Here is a 20531-nt window from a genome sequence, read left to right as displayed (position 1 = left end):
GTTCTCTTTTCCATAATGTGATCAGGGAGGTCCTGTCTGGAATTTTAATAGAGGCTTGAGTAAAGTGGGTTGTCAGGGCTTCCCTGGCTAAAAACACAGCAAGGATAAAGGCAGTGATGTTCGAAGGGCTTGGCCTGTCTCAGGAATGGCAGTCTGTGTGGCTGGAATAGAGTGAGCTGGTGGGATGTTACCTGAGGTCCAAGAGGTGGGGTTGTGAGGTGTCGATCATGTAAGGAAGGAGTCTGGCTCTCATCAGAAAGGAGATGAGAAGTCATCTCCTGGAGGGGTCTGAGCAGAAGAGGGACATAATCTGGCTACTGTGTGGAGAACAGAACAGATTACAACCAGTCCAGGGTGACAGAAGGCAGACCAGTTCAGGAGCAGTGCATTAAGGTGGACAAGGTAGGCTAGTTTAGACTACAGTGATAATGGTGTTAATGGTACCTGGTTAGAGTCTAGGTGTGTATATATATATATATATATATATATATATATATATATATATACACACATATATACACACATTTTTAATGTTTTTATTTATTTTTGAGAGAGAGAGAGCGAGCGAGACAGCAGGGGAGGGGCAGTGAGAGAGGGAGACACAGAATCCGAAGCAGGCTTTAGGCTCTAAGCTGTCAGCACACAGCCTGACATGGGGCTTGAACCCGTGAACCACAAGATCATGACCTGAGGCAAAGTCGGATGCTTCACCAGCTGAGCCACCCAGGCACCCCAGAGTGTAGGTATATTTTGAAGGAAGAGGCGACAGAATTTTCTGATGGATTGGATGTGAGGTGTGTGACAGAGGAGTGGAATAACAAAAGTTCAGGCCAGAACAAACGCATCCAAGATATTAATGACATAAGCAAGCTTGCTTTGGTGTTTAAAGAGCATTATATAAGGTGATATGAACTAGTTCATTTTGTCTCAGAGGCCAAATATTTGAGAGATTAAAATCTTATTCCATTCTACTACGACAGAAGGTATTTCATGTTTTTCACCAAATTTTAATTCTGTACAACTCCCTAGTCAGAGGTCCAGTTACAACAATGGTAGTTTTTAATCAGAAAAGGTTTTATTATAAGAAACAATGCCATCAGGTAAAAATGCAAAAAATTGTGCAATTATGGCAAAATGTTTAAAAATATCTACACATTTGCCCCCAAAGGACTACAGTACTTAACTACATACCTGAGCACTGAACATTGAATGCCATTTTAAACTGCTTCACGTCGGGAATCTGATTCCTTGCAGAGCACACCCTCTTTTCTTCATGCACCCATGAAATCAGCCTGATGCTTAAGCATCATCTTTGCAGGATAACAGAAAACAAAGATGGAAAATAAAGAATACGGTTCTTTCCTATAACACAGTTACACCAAGTCCAGTTTCCAATGTGTAAAAAATACACAGGAAAGTGCTACATACATTCTTCAAATGCAAAAACGAAGTTCAAGTGGGACTGGCATATGTTAGCCTAGATTTTAATTCTGTAGTCCCCATTGTGCCTTTTACTTTTATTCTCATCATCCTATGCAAATGTACCTTAAATATCTAAACACATACCCACACAAATTACTAATCTTAGTTTTCTAGGACCTCTTCTGAAATCATTTTAAAAGTGGCAAAATATCCCAGTTATATAATTTAAACAAATAGTTCTTCGTACAAAATTCAATATATATTCTACTCCTGTAGCAAATTCTAAGCCTTGGCTTTGATACACTATACTTAGATCACACCCCCGATATAAATTGTTATAACAAAGGATCGACTGTTGTGCAGATGAACGGAATAAACCTACTGCAGAATTGACCACAGTATATTGTACCCCTATATGTCACACAGCACGTGTAAATTGCTAACTCACTGTTCTATGTCATGTTTTCAAGTAACACATTGTTCTAAATAAATACAGAAGATTGTCAAGAAGCGGCAGGAAATCTTAAGGTATTCAACAAAGCTTCCAAAAATAAATTATATGAACATCTCTTGCAAAAGTTAGGGATTTTCGTTTTGTCCTCCCGTCTGCGATGCAACACTGTAAAGATGCTTCAAAACACTCACAGCAAAAGCCCCCAAACAGCATGAAGATAAAGGAAAACAAGAAAAACTAGAGAGAGAAAAAAACAAGTGGTTGACAAAGTTTATAAAGAGATTATAGACATACTATCAAGGCCAATAAGAAACCACATATCCAACTTCCCCAAGACTTGATTTTAAAATGTTAATTCTATAAATGCTGTCCACTTTAAATTCTGCTTCAGAAAACGTTCCTTACTTGCAGAGGTCAAGGACAAGCCGTTTGGAAAGTTTCTGAAAAACGAGGTATGTGAGGCAAAGAGGCAATGTTTCAAATTTGTTTCACAGTATCACATGACAATTTGTGCAAGAGTTTCTAATACAAACCATGCCAGTTTGTTTTCCTTAAGAGAATCAAAATATTCTACTTGAGGACAGACTCCGGGCTATCCATCTACTTTTTATCAATTATTCTAGGCATAGTAAAAAACAAGTTACTGATCCAAATATCCACCTTAGGTATGACCAATGAGTTGGTTTGTCCTTTATGTTAATAACTAACTGACTGTTAGAAATTCATCCGTTCAATATGAAAAGAGATTTAGTACCTATAATGCTATGGTTCTACTCACTCACCCTTTTCCTTCTCAGTCACCTTCAGCTAGAACAAGGTTTGCAATGTAAAAATATACATTACTATTAAGTGCAAAAATGAAAAAAAAAAAAAAAGTGAGGTTTTAATGGTCATATGTAACTTAAAAGCCATTAAATTAGACCACCGAAGGAGTTCCATGTTTCTGGAAAACAAAAATGTAAAAGCAGGTGTAAAACTTCACATTATGCTCTGTGCAGAAGAGAAATAAGTTAACTTTCACTGTACCGATAATGAAGGGACAGGTGGAGGATGGAAAAGGAGGTCAGGCAACAGAAGGGCCCGTGTTAGTGCAAACTGAGAGTAATGTTCTCACTATTCTGAGTCCAGTTAGATATCTTGCTGTCATGTAGGCAGAGAATCCTGTGAAATCACAAGAGTTCAACAGGTAAAGTACGATGCCACAAAACTAACAGGCCAATTTGAAAGGTAAGCATAGGCTCAGACAATTTAAACCTATCTAGGTATACACATGAATTCACTTACACCAGCACCAGCCACCTGTGAATTTAAGCCCTTTTCAGGATTTGTAAATAATGAGACAGTGTGAGCACACGAAAAAGTTATCAACAAAAAAACTACTAAAAACTTAGCTTAACTTAAACTTCCATGGGAAATAGGAAACTATCAGACGAAAAGCTCTAAGACGTATTTGTTTTCCTTCAGCCTACTCTAATAACATATTTAAATCTCAGTACACTTGAAAACAGTACACAAATGTGTGTGTGTGTATGTATATACATGTATATATATATACATACTAAGAATGAGGGTCTAAGTTAGTGCTTCTCTGTGTTGGAGAGGTCACAGCTAAAGTCCTAGTGATATTGCCTCAAATTTTTACCCGTATTTAAAATAAAAAGTCACATCAAATTAGTTTGGATGTCTCTGACCAATAATACCCTAACTGCTCTTAAAAGAGTGCATAGTTGTTGATTCATCTGGTATCTCAGTGACGAATTATCACAAAATTCTAGAATGAAAAGGATTACTTTTATACCAGAAAAAAAAAAATGCTGATAATTGCACTTTGTTACCTTTTGCTTAATGAAATGAAAACATCACAAGGATGAAAAGAAATCCCTCCTACACCATAATCTTTAAGAGCACCCATTGCCATATATAAACTCTCTCAGCTTCTTAAATACTGACAGCACTTCTTGTATCATTGCTTCCCCAAGCCCAAGATGCCAGTGAGCTCACTAAGGCCTGCTACTCATTAAAGTACTTTCTGAAGACACTGAGGATAGAGTTTAGCAACAGCACATTCAAAATGCCGGCCAAGGTCCCAGAGCCGATCTGGGGTCTCGTACACTTTCATCCACTGGTCAGTGACGTCGTCATATTGGTAAAGGGAATTTTTCCTGCTGGTTCTGAAGACATGTTCTTCAACGGTCACTTGGGTAGCTCGAACAAATAAATGGAGTTTATTCTGGAAAAGTACCAGTTTAAGGTACGGATTTATGGACTCATCACATGGAAAGTCCTTCTTCCGAGTCCATTTATTGAGCTCAATATCATAGGCTTCTACAGTGAACATACGTTGATGGTTTCCACAGGTTCCAGCTATGTAGTAGATAGAGTCCTTGTATACAGCTGCTAAGCCCTGGATTCTAGGCACAGTCATGGGGGTTAAAAAACCCCAGTAGTCTTTTTGAGGCTCATAGAAGAGGAAAAATTCTCCTAAAAAAACAGAAAGAAAAACAAGAATATATATATATATATATATATATATATATATATATATATATATATATATATATATTTACATGTGTCTTTTTGGTTATATGTTGAAGAGCCTAATTTTCTAAATATTTCACATTCTAAAAGATTTCTTGTATAATCTCCAGAGATACATTATATAGTATAAAATCGTTTAAAATGTCTTCATTCCATGGCAGAACCTAACACGTAATATTATAGTCAACCTGAATTGGGGAGGGGTTCGAAATAGGGAGGGAGAAGGAGTTACTTTGACTTGAAGACAGAATAAGAATTGAGAGCTTGGCTCCATTTGAGCCAAATATACCAATGAACCAAATATACCCAATGGTATATTTCAGAAAATTTATTTTAAGCCAGCTCTAAAAAAGCATAATTACTAATGGTTAGCCAGTACGATCAGAGTATGTATACAGCTTCATCATGAACAAACCACTATAAGTTTATGTGCTAATTACTTAATTAGAAGGCAGCACACGAATTGTTCAGATGTGTGTCTACAGGCCATGGATATGATTACTTTAGCACTGTCGTAATGCAAAGACAAATACTTAAGAGAAAAAAACATGGCTTTAACAGGACAGAAAACATACATTTCATGGAGCTGAATCTGGGTCACTTTTAATTCTATTTTGATGACAAAAGGGTGTGCGGAGACAGACTGCCAATATAAAAATGTCCGCATGAATTTAACTAGCAAAGATTTACAAGAGTTTGGCTAACTATAACATTTGTATAAAATCCTTGATTTAAAAATCTGGACCCTTTATGAACAGATTATAGGATACTCCAATAGCCACACATAGTACAGCATAAGCTTCTGACTATTTATGTCAACTTTATTTATATAAAGAGGCTTTGTTTAGATTAGAAATACCTACTTCTAAATTGAGCTTCCCCTTGAAAACTGAACTAGATTTACTCTTATCTACAGATTTAACGGACTACTCAGTAGTAGTGACACTATAATTTCCATTTTTCTTAGAGGAGCTTCTTAAACTACCACCTTTTGGTTGCACATCACCTACCCTCACTGACTTTTAACAGAATTTTTTTAATTTTTTTTTCTTTTTTTCATGTTTATTTATTTTTGAGACAGAGAGAGACAGAGCATGAACGGGGGAGGGTCAGAGAGAGAGGGAGACACAGAATCCGAAACAGGCTCCAGCCTCTGAGCGGTCAGCACAGAGCCCGACGCGGGGCTCGAACCCATGGACCGGGAGAGCGTGACCTGAGCCGAAGTCGGACACTTAACCGAATGAGCCACCCAGGCGTCCCTTAACAGGATTCTTAATAAAGACAATAGAAATGAAAACTTTCTGGGGCACCTGGGTGGCTCAGTCTGTAAAGCCTCTGACTTTGGCTCAGGTCATGACCTCATGATCTCCCCTCTCAGCCCAGAGCCCACTTCAGATCCTCTCTCTGCCCCACCCTTGCTCATACTCTCTCTCTCAAAAATAAATAAACATGTTTAAAAAAAGAAAAGAAAAAGAAATTAAAACTAATGTGTACTACCTCTCTCCAATTTTTTTTTTTTTTTTGAGAGAGAGAGACAGCATGAGAAGGGGAGGGCCAGAAAGAGAGGGAGAGATAGAATCCCAAGCAGGCTCCGAGCTGTCAGCAAAAGCCTGATGCAGGGCTCAAACTCATGAACCGTGAGATTGTGACCTGAGCCAAAATCAGAGTCAGATGCCTAACTACTGAGCCACCCAGACACCCCCTACAAATTTCTTATGAAAAGGAAAGATGACAAACAAAGTAAATTTTTAAAATCTAAAGTCCTCTTTAAAAGCTTAACCATGCTCTGTCTCTCTCTGTCCCAAAAATAAATAAACGTTGAAAAAAAAAAAAAATTAAAAAAAAAAAAAAAAAAAAAAGGGGGCGCCTGGGTGGCGCAGTCGGTTAAGCGTCCGACTTCAGCCAGGTCACGATCTCGTGGTCCGTGAGTTCGAGCCCCGCGTCAGGCTCTGGGCTGATGGCTCAGAGCCTGGAGCCTGTTTCCGATTCTGTGTCTCCCTCTCTCTCTGCCCCTCCCCCGTTCATGCTCTGTCTCTCTCTGTCCCAAAAATAAATAAACGTTGAAAAAAAAAAAAAAAATTAAAAAAAAAAAAAAAAAAGCTTAACCAGTGAAAGGCAATTAAGAAAACTTTTAGAGTCTCAGATTCCTCTTACATAAAACATAATCTCAGGTTAAACAATGTTCATTCCAGCCCTGAAAATTCTATTAATTCATTGTTACTTTGCTTTAGTATTTACATTAATACATAACCTTTACCTTACAACTGGGAATCTCTTAATTAATTATATCTCTACCAACTAACTGGTTAGCCAGCAAGACCAAAATATATGTACAGAAATCTTCATCATATTGGAGGATATAACCTATGCAACCATACTGGACAGATTATGTATCCATTCTTATATTCCATTATTCAGCAAGACCAATAAACCTATCCATGCCCATGTTCCTATTTAACTAAAATAAGATACTAGTTAGTTAATACTCCTTTTGGAGAATTAAAATGATATTGAAGTTTAAACAAATGGGTTCAGGCATTTTGTGTCAAATAAGGATGACAAGCAAAGAATATATTTTTTTAATGGTGTGACAGCGAAAAAAATCTTATGTATCTATACAGAATCATCCCTTTTTTCTTATTTTATTAAAGTAATAGTGTGAGGAAAACATGTATAAGCAATTAAGAAACACAGGAAGAGGAATAAAGATGTTGGTAGTATCATCATCGCATTCAACATCCAAGCGACTGAAATGTCTACGAAACCAAACACAGGGAAAACATTATTTATCACCAATTAGAACCTTTGATAAATTATCTTATTTCTACTCACTTGGTCATTCTTTCTACTACTGCTGCTACATCATCTTTACCAGAGTCCTAGCCTTCAGTAGTTCAAACAAAAAAAATGTTTAAAGCTAAGTAGATTTGATAGTCCCTCTTCATCTGTAATAGCAAACGCAAGAAAAACTGGCATCCCAAGTTTTTCACTGAAAAAGCTTAAAAACATATTTTGAAAGGTATCACACACTGCGGTGAAATTAAAATCTAAAGACTGCAATTTCAAACTCTTTATAATTCCGTTTCATGACCTTGGCAATCCTAAGGTTGATCACAAAATTCTTTGTTCTCTTTTCTCTTTCAAACTAATCCACTAAGTTCCATAAAAAGTAGTTGCTACATCTCTTGATTATGTATTATGGAAGAGTAAAAAGACATGTATCAGACTTGCTCTCTTAAAGTCTTAAAAACGGCTCTGAAATAGTTTTCCCCAGAAGGCCAAACTAATACTTATCAGATTATGTTTTGAAAAATACTTATTCTACGTGATGTCAAAACACAGTAAGAACATAAAAACTTACAGGCTCATTTAAAGATGCCTGCCTTTGTGGATTCAAAAGCTGATGGTCTTTAAACATCCTTTCTAGAATAGACTGTTCCCACCAACAGATTACGGTAAGAAAGCCAGAGGAAGTCCCCAGTGAACAAGAACAAGCACCTGTTTTAATAGAAGTAGGTTATTCTGCTACCCTCTCATGGAGAATAAACCACTCAGGCACCTACCCTGTAAGACATAGATCTTCTCTTTGTACTCCACAGCATTATGAAACTCCATGGCAACAGGCATCGCACAAACGCTGGTCCAACAATTCTCTCTGCTATCGTAGCACTCCACGGATTTTAGTGAGTTTCTCCCATCACCTTCGTAAACACGACCTCCAATCGCATACATCTTACCACAGCAATACACCAGTTTGCAGCCTATTCTCGCTCGCAGCAGGGGGGGTTTGGAGAGCCACCTGTTGGTGGAATGGTCATACATCCAGAAATCATTTTCTGCCTTATGGTCGATGGAGACCTCGCTGCTGCTCGGCCTGTACCCTCCTGCAATGTAAATGTCATTGTCTGGTGATACGAGAATCCCCACTTCTCTTAGATCATTTGGTGGTTTGCATAGTTTAAACACTCTTCCTGTGACTGTATCTAGACAAGGCACTGTTTGCTTCTTTCCTGAGTGTTTGTGGGCAGCATCAAAACATATGATCATTTCGGAGGCAGTCATTCCAAGTCTCTGTGTGCAGCCATTGGTACTGGATGGGCCCTTTTCTACACAGCTTTTGGCTATAGCCTGTGCAAACTGAGGTGGAATTTTCTCTATAAAGGCATCCTCCATCAGAGGAAAACGTATGCATTTGGCAAAAATTTCTGGAAGGTGCCCTTCTCTGTCATCCTGTTCATGTTCAAACCACCTTACGATGCTTTCATAAACATGCTCTTCTCGGTCTACGTTTAAATCATCACTGTCTAATATACTTATCAGTTGGTCTTTTGTCAGCTGGAGAAACTCTTGTTCTTTGGTGACACACAGAAACTTCTTACGAATGTATTCTTTTGATCGATCTCCGAGTTCCTGATGACCATAATGATCAGCAAAGATGAAGACTCCAATAGAATTCTGCGGGTCCAAATGACTGATCATATACTTAGCACATTGATCTTGGATGGAAGGAATCTGGAAGATGCTAGCTGCAGTGAACAAGGCTTGAACATTGGCCTCTGTCAGAACAACTCTGGAGGTGTAGGCATAGTTCAACACTAAATCCATGGATTCAGCTTCAACACCAACTATTCGAACTTCTTTTTGAGTACTTTCTGTAAGGCCGCTAGTGAACATGGATCTAGGAAGGAAAGAATGGTTAATAGTATATCTGCCCTCCATATAAAAATTATGGTGGCAAATTTTTGGAGGTATACAGTTACCACAGAGATAACCTTTGTAACAGAAAAAAATTTCCTAATGTGTTTCCTGATATTCCGAATGTGGGTAAAAGTTGATCATCTAGCATAAGGATTTAGCCTGGTTAATCTCGAAAATCCTACTCTGAGGGCCAGTCCCCTTTATGCCAACTCTGAGAAAAAGAATATACCTAAATAAAGCACACCAAAAGATGCCATGAAATATTCCAGGACACCTTACTTTCCTTGGAGTCCCTATCCAACCTTCTTATCAGTTGCCTTAGGGACTTGAGATCTTAACTCACCAGACCAGTAAGAAAATTTAAGAATGCATGGAGGGTGTCAATGTAAGACACTGGCATATATAGACTGATTAAACTTTTCATGTCTCAATGGAAATGTACAAGGCAACTTGTCCCCAAAATAGATCTTTAAAAATTTCATCTCAGAAAAACAGGATGTTCTTCAGAAGTTCATATTCTCTACCTACTCCCTTTCTTTTGAATGCTTCCTTCATCATTATAAGGAATATAAAGAACATCATTTCACTTTTCCTTCGACAGTGTGAAAACCTTTGCTTAAAGAAATATACTCAGTTTTCTCAAAGGTACCATATTTTACCCAGGTATATCTGAATATAAATAGATTATAGTAGGCTCAATATAATGTGTACTTTTTTTTTTTTAACGTTTATTTATTTTTGAGACAGAGAGAGACAGAGCATGAGCAGGGGAGGGGCAGAGAGAGAGGGAGACACAGAATCTGAAACAGGCTCCAGGCTCTGAGCTGCCAGCACAGAGCCCGACACAGGGCTCGAACTCATGGACTGTGAAATCATGACCTGAGCCGAAGTCGGACGCTTAACCGACTGAGTCACCCAGTGCCCCATGATACGTACTTCTAAAGAGAGTTTAAGAATTAATTCTTTGGAGATGACGGTTTTGAAAATCCCAAGCTTTTGCCTTTGAAAGCAGACTTTCTTATTTACCTACTTACTTACTAACTCACCTACTTATTTATTTATTTATTTATTTATTTATTTATTGTAAATATCTGCATTTGTGGGCTCTTCTTGGCCAAAATATTAAGTAGCCAAAAGTTTGACTCTGTATTTAAGTGTTATTAGTCGTGTATACACGTCATTTGCCTTTTTTTCCCCTCCTTTAAGGCTTCTTCCTGGACTGCGTTAAAATTAAATACAAAAATCAAATCAAGGTTCTTTGAAAAAGATTTTAAGAAAAGGGCTGTTTGCCCTTGGGTGCTTAACAGATGTCTATTGAAGAAATCAACCTAACATTTGTGATAAAGTTGTTGATACAGTTCTAGGCCCTTCTCATTTTACAATGCTAGGTTGTAAAAAAAATATCCTTAACTAGTTAATTTTAAGATACAATGAGAAACACTGGGTATATACCTGGGTGCAAGGACCCAGCTTGCTGCCTGGGTTCACCATCTCTGAGTCCTATTTTGGCTTCTACAATGTAAATCTTAAGTTTAAGATCAAATGGGCTTTTTTTCATGAGTGAACACTAGATGTCCCAATGTAGGAGCTGGTTTTCCAGTTCAGGTGCTGAAACACCCAGCTATACAGCTACCAATTAAAAAGAAAAATAAAGCCTTTCATTAGGCAAAGATTAACTCCCAAAGGAGAACATTACCACATACCCCTTTATCATGGGAACTCTGCTGACTTGAATAGGCTGGCCTCACACACAGGAGCAGTGTGACACCTGATGGGTTCTCTGTTCTACTAGGTTCTTTCTGGAAATGCCACATAAAGATGGAGCATTTCCTCACACAAAATCCTGAGCAGCAGAAAGTTTCTAATGATCATGCAAATTTTAATTCTGACAGGTCACTGGGATCGTGACACAACCATGCCAGATTTCAAGCTATTCTTATTTTTCCCCCAGTGATGCAAGACTTAGAAACTATTAAGTATGTCTTCCTCGATTTCACATAAGGAGCAGCACCAGTGCCAAGAAATTTCTGTACAAATAGCTCTTGCAAGAGATAAGAACCTAATCCTTAAGTTTTCTAGCCAAATACCTTCATCTGAATTCACCTCTCTTATGCTTAGAAACTTTTCCAAGCATTTCCTTAATTTCTTATAATTAAGAAAATCTACTATAGCATATTTCTTTTAAGGTGATTAGTCCAAGTCTTCAGAACTAATTTTAATTAAGTATAAAATTTAAATGATACAAGCCAGAGTATAAAATTTCAGTATAAAATATAGACATTTTCACTTTCAAGTTTGAATTTTTTTTAACTATTCAAATTTAACATACAATAGAAATTTCTGAAAGGCAACTTCAAAGTGGACCCACTCCTGTTTGTTAAAAGTCATGATAGTGGGGCGCCTGGGTGGCGCAGTCGGTTAAGCGTCCGACTTCAGCCAGGTCACGATCTCGCGGTCCGTGAGTTCGAGCCCCGCGTCAGGCTCTGGGCTGATGGCTCAGAGCCTGGAGCCTGTTTCCGATTCTGTGTCTCCCTCTCTCTCTGCCCCTCCCCCGTTCATGCTTTGTCTCTCTCTGTCCCAAAAATAAATAAACGTTGAAAAAAAAAAATTAAAAACAAAAAAAAAAGTCATGATAGTGACTAAGAAGCTTGGCTCTAGAATCAAATCCAGCCTCTGCCACTTAGTAGCTAGATGACTTAGGCAGTTCATTTAACCTCCGTGAATCTCAGTTTTTCACATTTAAAATGGAAATAACGCTGTACAGAGACAGGACTGTAAAGACGTATAAAACAATGTAGGTAAAGTAAGCTTAGCCCGAATTTGATCAGTAGTAACCGGGACATATATTTAAATCCATGGATGAACTAACCATGTCTAACGGAGAGTCCGGACAAGCACATCTCCCCAGGCAGTTTCCATTACCAGGCCCAACTTCCTACCTTCTGTGCATATCAGTTTCTTCTTTTTTCCTTCCAGCTCACTGCCTCATGATGGTTAATACTTAACAGTCCAATGACCTATCCCTAGGCAAGTCTTAATGGTTACATCATAAGCATCAGGCTATGAAGCGACTATATTTAACCCAGTATTCTGAGAAAGAGGAACCAGAAACTACGGTCTGGAACGCTACACTGAAAAGCACCCTGAAAAAGAAAAACAGCACTTTTAGACCGTAGTTGAGAAAATTAGTTCACTGTCTTTCAGACACTATTAGTGAACACTGAAAGGCTTAAAAAAATGAGCACTTGAAATCAAGGAAGTTAAACTCAAGCAGGAAACTGTCTGTATCAGTGATCTTGTCTTAAGGTAGGAAATTCTTTGTTAGATCCAGGTTTTAAAACTGTACTGCTGTAGCTTTTTGATACCAAAGAAGAATGCAATGAAAATGAAAACTTCACTTAAAAACACTTCTGGAAATCTTGGAAACGATCATGAGTCTGGAGCCTAAGATAACGCAGAAACTGTATTTCATTCATTTTATTTCATTGCTTTGACCCCTGTGGCGGTAAAACAAACCACCGAATGGTAATTTGTTTCCCAAGGAACGTGCTAGTAAGTTTTAAATTCTAAGAGTTACAGGCACCGGAGAAATATGTGTCATGGTTGGAGTTTTGGAACAAATACTAGATCAGCACTGTCCACCCAAACTTTTATCTGGGTTATACAACTGGCAGCTCCTACCTCCACGTGGCTACTGAGCACTTGAAATGTGGTTAGTTTGCCTGAGGCAATGAATTTTTTATTTTATTTAATTTAAAACAATGACGTTTATAGAGCCGCATGTGGCCTGTGGCGGCCATGCTGAGCAGCCCAATTCTAGATTTTGTAGTTATTTGCCAGAAACAAACAAAAATATATTCACTCACTTAAAAACCAACCACCTGAATTCTAGAAGAATCCATCAAGTCAAAAACAAGGGCTTAATAAAACAGGGCCTGTTACTTATTTTAAGGAAACAAACTCGCGGGTTTCATTTCATCGTCTCACCTCCTTTTTATAATCAAGTGGGCAATACTGAGGGACAAAGGGAACTCCGTGCGGACACCGACAGAAGTTTCTACCATCATCATACCTGAAGTAAGGGCTGATTGCAGCAAGAACGTTTCTATGACAGGAAAATGTTTTCCCGTGATCCACTTCCACTACAATGTCTGTCAACTGTCCTTCATCGTACATTGTTTTGAGTTGCTTAAGAATACTGCACGCATGGAAGGGGTCCATGGCATCATTGGCTGTGTCTGAAGATGGAATCCCATTCGGTGTTGGGGAAGACTTACTTAAATCTAGGAGAAAAATCGTACAACCACAAGAAGTTCCGAGCCAGTTACGGCGTTCACGCTCCCCCCGCCCCTAGAAAAATACATATTATGTGTAGAGACATACACCATCAAAAGGGACCGCGGGGTAGGATCTGGGAGAGCGAGAGAGAGAGGGCTGCGATGCAAGTTCAAGCACCAGCCTGTTCCTCCGGGAGCCCGGCGAGCCCGAAGCCCCGTGCTCGCCGAGGGACTGTGCCGGCAGAACAGTCTCGGCGTCTGCGGCGACTCCGCCGAGAGCCAGAACGTCCCAGCCGAGAGCGGAGGGCAGCAGCCTCACGAGGGAAGCTCGATGGATGGCGGCCGCCAGTGCCCCCTCAACCGCCTGATGAACGCGTCGGGGTGGCGGCGGGTACCCGGCCTCCCCATCGCTGCCCAGCCGGACCGCCCACCGCCCTCCACGCCATCCATCCTCCCTCCCCTCATCCCTCTCCACCTCCCCATCCTTCTCTCCGGCTCCTCGTCGCCACCTCCTCAGCTCGCAGTCTAAGCCTGGACCCTGGCCCACCTCCCGCCTAACACACCTCCCTAGCCACCACACGACCCACCTGCCGACGCGGCCATTTCTCTACGGGGCCCGGCTCCAGCTATTTAAAGAGGAAATGTCATTTCGCTTCTCTCGCTCCCGGGTTCCGGCTCTTCTTAGCTTCACCTGGCCAATGGGGTGGCCTATGCATCCGGCTCCGCCCCCAGCCTCCGAGTTCCATGCTCCGATTGGCCATGACGTGCGCAAGGCGCTTCGGGGAGTGTAGTTTTATTGCCCCCGCTCCCGCGTGGTCCGAGTAGGGCGGAGGCTCAGGCCGGTGATTCCTATTGGCTGGTTCTGGCGGGGGTGGAGAGCTGGGAACTCGCCAGCCTGTGTCTGTGGGGCGTGCAGAGCCTGCCGGGAGAGGTAGTCTTCTGGCTGAGGAGAGCTGTCATTCTGAGGGGCTGGGGTAAGGAAAGCTCTTGAAGTGCAAATTTCCCCCATTTTAGGCCCCTCTCCAGGCCCCGGCTCTTTTTTTTTTTTTTTTTTTTTTTTCACCTTTTTTCTTCATTCCCTAAACCTCTCGCCAGTGACTAGCTTCCGGTCTGAGAGCGGGCTCTGCCTGAGGGCTGTGAAACGAGAAAAATTTGGAAATGGACAAGAGGGCTGTTGTCCAAAAATGCGAAGGAAATCTGACACTCCACCCTGAAGTAAAATATCAGGAGGCCCCAAAGCAAGCCATCTCTGATGAGTCACCTGTGACACCCAATTGAAATAGCATCGCCTTGGCCGAGTGCTCTGGTTTCTACAGATTAATTGGTCTGGTTACAACGGCTGCTCAGGATCTTTAACTCCCACTCATGCCTTGCTTTTCTCCAACACCCAGAGAACACCTGTTCCACTTTTAAGAGGGCGTGAACAGTCTAGAGGGATTCAGGATGCTTTCCTTTTTGCTCCTGGGAAATGGAGAAGTTAAGATACTGAATGGTCTGAGATTTCCTTTGAAGAAATATTGGAGGGTGCCCTGAGCCTGAGCCAGGGATCATTACTGAAGCCCTGGCTCTTTCCTTACTAAATATGTGAACTTAGATAAGACCTTTTAAATCTGGGGCACTTAGCTATTCACCTGTACCATGTGAATTACAATTACTATTCCATCTACCCCATAGCCTACAGGCCTTTGGAAAGAAAGCAGAAATTTTACAGTTGACACGTTTTGATTTACTTGTCTTGTGTTTCTAGCGTCTAACAGGGAGCCTGGCACATGATAGATTCTTAATGTTTTAAAAAATGTAAGGCACAGGTGACCTCACATTGGAAATGCTATTTGTAGACCTTTGAAACATAAGGAAGTATCATGAGTGAATGGGAAGGAATTCTTAGGAGAGATATAGATATTCTGTGTGCATAGCTTTTCTAACACTGAAAAGATCAAAGAGTTGAGCTTCTTGATAAAGGATTTGGAACTTAAGTTGTGACTGAGAAAGAAAGAGAATGATGAAAAACAATCCAGTTCTAGCTCTGCTGAAAAATTTAGAGCTCGAAATACTATAATCTCATGCAAGTTAACAAGAATTGGCATTTCCTTGGGGCTGGGATATACAAACATTGATGTCTACACTATGTCTACACCCTGATTGTACCCTGTATACCCTGTCTGCACAGCTCTGCATGGATAAAATTGATTTAAACTTGATACTCAGAACTTTAAATTTCCATTTTATTATGATCTCAGTGCTGTTGCTTTGTGACTTATGAAAATACGGGAGGTTTTACTCACCATATTGAAAGTATTAAGGCAAAACTGGCATCAATCCTTAGGGATTTAGCAAATAAAAATAGAGGACACGCAATATTTACAACATAAGTAAAATATTTGTTACCAAAAATTCAAAATTAATTGGGTGTTCTGCATTTTATCTGGCAACCTTTTCAAATGTGTTAAAATATTGATTTCCTTTTTTTTAATGCATTATTTTTTGAAGTATCTTTATTTTTTGAGAGAGTGCACACTTGCACACAAACAGGGGAGAGGCAGAAAGGGAGAGAGAGAACCCCAAGCAGGCTCAGCACTGCACAGAACCCACACGCGGCTTGAACTCACAAATTGTGAGCTCATGACCTGAGCAGAAATGAAGAGTCAGACATTTAACCAACTCAGCCACCCAGGCGCCCCTAAAATATTAATTTTCTTATGTTTTGTTTTTGTCCTCATAAACTATCTAAGCCTTAAGAAATTTGGCCAGTTTTCTTTTTCATTTAATTCTCACCTAATTAACAAATAGACTTGGCAATACAGTTTAATTCATTCAAAGAAAGCTTTTGATTCTTTGACCCACAAAAATTTCTGAATTTCTAGGTGGCAGGATACAAAGAACAAAGGCCAATCTAAATATAAATAGGAGAAAAAGTGAACATTTACAATTGCAAGGTTGCCATTTATATGACACTGTAAATAGTCTCCATTCTACTGGGCAGATGGCATTACATAGTAAAGATTTCATCATCATTAGAAATGCATTAAAAAAAAGAAGAAGAAGAAGAAATAAGGGGATGTAAAAATTGAGCCAGTAGTCCCACATTACTCATTCTCAATGATCTTTAAGAATACAAAGGGGATTTTGTTTCAGGGTTGATACTAAACAGACAAAGTCTACAGCTTTGTTTTCAAATAGCTCTAATTTGTAATTTTATAAGAACTTACTGCCAATCTAGAAAGGCAGCCCCAAAAGTAAGCCAGTTTTGTTAATGCCTTAAGTACTATATTTTCCTGTGAAGCATTTTCTCATATATTTATAATTTAAAGTAAAATTTAGTAAGGATGGAAATTGAAAAAGCAAACCAGATACTTGAGCGACCTATATTTAGTTCAAATGAGACACTTAGAGCTTTATTATTTTAATACTTAATTATCTAGGAACCAAAAGGAAAGAAGTTTGCTATAATCATGGTTGTTTGAGAAAAAAGTCCTTACGTTAAAACTCTAGCAAAGATGAAGTATTATGAAAGCAGCAAATTTGGAAAATGAGAAAATTGCACAGTTGCCTTGTTTTGTTTCTTCTTCTTTTTTTTTAATGCTTCTACTTTAAGAGAATGACTTTCAGAAATTATCAGCTGTGCCCAGGCTATTGTTGATAATAATACCACACAACTCAAGAATGATAGCAACCCTGATGAAGAAGGTATAAACGAAAATAGGACATCACCCTGCAAATCGATTCTGCTGTTTTCCAATTTCCCTGTTCAGTACTGATTGAGGCTGTGAAATTGACCAGAGTAATATAAAATGAAAGTAAAGAGAGAATACCTGTGACTGCTACCTTTTAACAAATGACATCCTTCTGTATGTATCCTTCTCAGGCTATAACTATAGGAAAATGTGACATTTGTACTTGCTAACGACTTTTATGTTGGCTGAATTAATGCTTTATATTTGTATTTATTTTTTTAGTTTTTATATATATAGAGAGAGAGCACAAGCCAGGGAGAAGGGCAGAGGGGGAGAGAGAGAATCTTAAACAGGTTCTACGCTCAGCATGGAGTCCAACTCGGGCTTGGTCCCATGATCCTGGGATCTTGACCTGAGCCCAAATCAAGAATCATGTGCTCAGCTGACCGAACCACCTAGGTGCCCCTGAATTAATGGTATAAATGAAGCAACAAAAGCTATTGTTTGAATATAAATTTAATACTGAAAAAAGTGGGTTTTTTGTAATGTCTAAAGCCTGATACTTTCCATATGATTTTGTTTCTTTTCAGTTCAAAACTCTAAAGAGATATTAACATCAGGTTTATTGATTGTACATTACTGGCCTTTGTTGTATTTTAATGTTTTAAATTTATTTTTAAGTCATCTCTGCACCCAACATGGGACTCAAACTCATGAGCGAGATCAAAAGTTGCATGCTTTTCACACTGAGACAGCTAAGCACCCTATATTTCAATTTTAATTCCCTTGAAGTGATGTGAGGATTCAGCATGATATTAACTAGAAGACTGCCTTTTGTGAATCACTGAATTTGACCATACAGAGGGATATTAAAACACACTGATTTGTCTTTTAAGTATTTGAAATTTAGCATACATATGAAAAACAAAAGACTGTAAAACTAGTGGCAGGCACATGCAATTCTCCCAAGATATTTATTACCATTCCCCAATCTGCATTCTGGGCAGGCACCGTATAAAGTAATATTCCTGAAATCAAAAACAATGGGGGAGGGCCCTGTGGGAGGTGATTTAGGTAAAGAGGGTGGAGCTCTCATGAATGGGATTAGTGCCCTTATAAAAGAGACCCCAGAGGGTTTCCACCCTGTGAGGGCAGGTAGAGAAGACAATAATTCCACGAACAGAATAGGGACCTCGCTAGAAACAAAACCTGCCAGAGCCTTGATCTTAGATTTCCCAGACTCCAGAACTGTGAGAAATTTCTACTGCTTATAAGCCACCTAATGTATGGTATTCTGTTACAGCAGCCTAACTCGACTAAGGTGTGTGTGTGTGTGTGTGTGTGTGATATAAGGTATATATAGGAATATATATGTATATGATTTTATCCATGTACATATACATTTTATCCATTGAGATAAAACATGAAAATTCACATTTTCACATAAAACTCGACTAAAAAATGAGGACTGAGGGCAGCCCTAGTTGGAATAAAAGAAGCCTTTCGGAAAATTAATATTAAGGATTTCAGAATACAGATGAGATTTTGTCCAGCTGGTGTGAGATTTCAGCTAGGCACCAAAGGAGGATATACCACAGAGATATTCACAAAAGGGATAGAGTATGTTCTTACCCATTTGCTTTATCTTGGCTTGACACACAAGGTAAAGCATTAATTCATCCATACTTTAGTATTGATAGGGCTTAATTCAGGGCTTGAACAAGGATAAGAAATTCATGGCTATGTGTCACCAACATTATTTCACTGAATTTCATGTTTTAATTAAATAGTATAAGAACAGTGTTACAAATGAAGAGACTAATGAGTGGAGAACTTAAATAATTTGTCCATACTCAGACAGAGATCTTTGGCTCTAAAGCCAACTCTGTTTTGATTACAGTATATAAAGGTCCCTAGGAATAAGACAGAGTATTGAAAATAAGATGTTGTAGAATTTTTTTCTCCTTTAAACAGGTCTTGGTCTGTATCAAATCATAGTCAAATAGTATCTGCGAGTATTTATCAAATGGACAGTACTATTGGTGTAGGTTTGAGATACACCCAAGAAATGGAAAAAAAACTTAAAGTCACAAGGGAAATAGTCACACTGTTAAAGTAATTTGACTTTGTCAGACTGAACTGATAGATTTAAAGGTATAATAACTTAGTATTTTTTATCTTTCCACTAAATAATTAAATAAAATGCTTAAATATGTATAAATATGATTAATTATTAATATTTATTAACTTGGCTATTTTTCACCATTCTACTGCAAGGTTGAATTATTTTACAAGACTGGAGACTGAATGGAATTACCATACTGGACCCTTGAGTTACTTGATAATATTTAAGCTTAGAATCTGTGTGAGAGTCAAGGCCACAGTCAAATGTGAGACTTCAACACCCTTCCCTGCTTGAAGATGAGCTTATAATCCAAATGGAATGAATGGAACTAAACAATGATTGTTGATTTTCTCTAACCTCAGTCATGATCTGAATTTTTTTTTTCTCTGAAGCTTACAGAATCACAAAAAAGCCAAATGGGAGGGAACATCAGAGGGCAGTAGTCTTGAGCATGTAGACACAGGAAATGAAATTCGGGCAGAATCGGCATCAGAAACAGGAAAGGAGTACTTTAAACACAGCAGAGAAAACACAGAGGATAAGGAGTTAATTGTACTTTAATCCCCCAAACTAGCAATATTTATAAAGCAAATGTGTTGGTCTACCGCAGTAATTTCAGTGATATTTAATTTTTATTTCTGTTTGTTGTATCACAGGGTTTCTGAATCTCTGCATTACTGACATTTGCAGCCAGATAACTCTTTGTCATAGTGGGGTGTTCTGTGCATTATCAGATACTTAGCAACACCAACACCCCTGGCCTCTACCCACCAGATGCCAGTAACGCCTCACACAAAGATGTGTCAACCAAAAATGTCCCCAGAGATTCTCAAATGTCCCTTATGGGGAAAGTTGTCCCATGTTGAGAACCACTAAATAATTAAATTAAATGGTTAAATATGTATATATATAATCATCGCAGATAATGACAAATTAATTTTTATTATTCATGGCATATTAACCCGTTTGCAGCTTACTCATAGATAAACCTGAGCAGGAACCTGGGATGCAGCTACAGTAAAAGCCTGGTTTGTGAGCATAATTCGTTCCGGAAACATGTTTGTAATCCCAAGCACTCGTATATCGAAGCGAATTTCCCCATAAGAAATAATGGAAACTCAGATGAGTTGTTCCACAACCTGACAATATTCATATAAAAGTGGCTATAATACTGTAATGTCATACAAAATAATAAAGGAAATACACAATATAAAAAAATAAATTAACCTGCACTTACCTTTGAAAACCTTCATGGCTTGTGTGAGGAAGACGAGAGAGGTAGGTTATTGTGTAGGATAACTTTCACTATCACTTATGGAACCACTGCTCTCTCTTGGCTCAAT

General features: G+C 38.9%; 1 protein-coding gene across 2 annotated transcripts; it reads right to left on the bottom strand.

The window, feature by feature from the left end:
* Positions 1-1053: 1053 nt before the first annotated feature.
* On the bottom strand, positions 1054-14086 carry KBTBD8 (kelch repeat and BTB domain containing 8). Of its 2 annotated transcripts, XM_045493471.1 has the most exons (4): positions 13977-14086; positions 13185-13395; positions 7978-9092; positions 1054-4357 (listed from the first exon to the last, which is right to left on the bottom strand). In XM_045493471.1, the coding sequence occupies exons 1-4, from the start codon at positions 13990-13992 to the stop codon at positions 3894-3896; spliced, it is 1806 nt and encodes a 601-aa protein (XP_045349427.1). In that variant the 5' UTR covers positions 13993-14086; the 3' UTR covers positions 1054-3893. The 2 variants fall into 2 exon arrangements, with proteins under 2 accessions (XP_045349427.1, XP_045349428.1); XM_045493472.1 differs by lacking the exon at positions 13185-13395 and having other exon boundaries at positions 13977-14057.
* Positions 14087-20531: the final 6445 nt, after the last annotated feature.

This window comes from Leopardus geoffroyi, chromosome A2, assembly GCF_018350155.1.
Source record: "Leopardus geoffroyi isolate Oge1 chromosome A2, O.geoffroyi_Oge1_pat1.0, whole genome shotgun sequence".
Lineage (NCBI taxonomy): Eukaryota > Metazoa > Chordata > Mammalia > Carnivora > Felidae > Leopardus > Leopardus geoffroyi.
The sequence above is the reverse complement of the archived record's forward strand: the minus strand, read 5'-3'. Positions and strand labels throughout refer to the sequence as shown.

Excerpts from the sequence above, each read along its gene's own strand:
- KBTBD8 (XM_045493471.1), bottom strand. Across the intron at positions 9,093-13,184 it reads GCAATCAGCCCTTACTTCAG|ATCCATGTTCACTAGCGGCC; the intron begins GTATGATGATGG and ends TTTCCTTCCTAG. Across the intron at positions 4,358-7,977 it reads GAAGATCTATGTCTTACAGG|GAGAATTTTTCCTCTTCTAT; the intron begins GTAGGTGCCTGA and ends CTGTTTTTTTAG.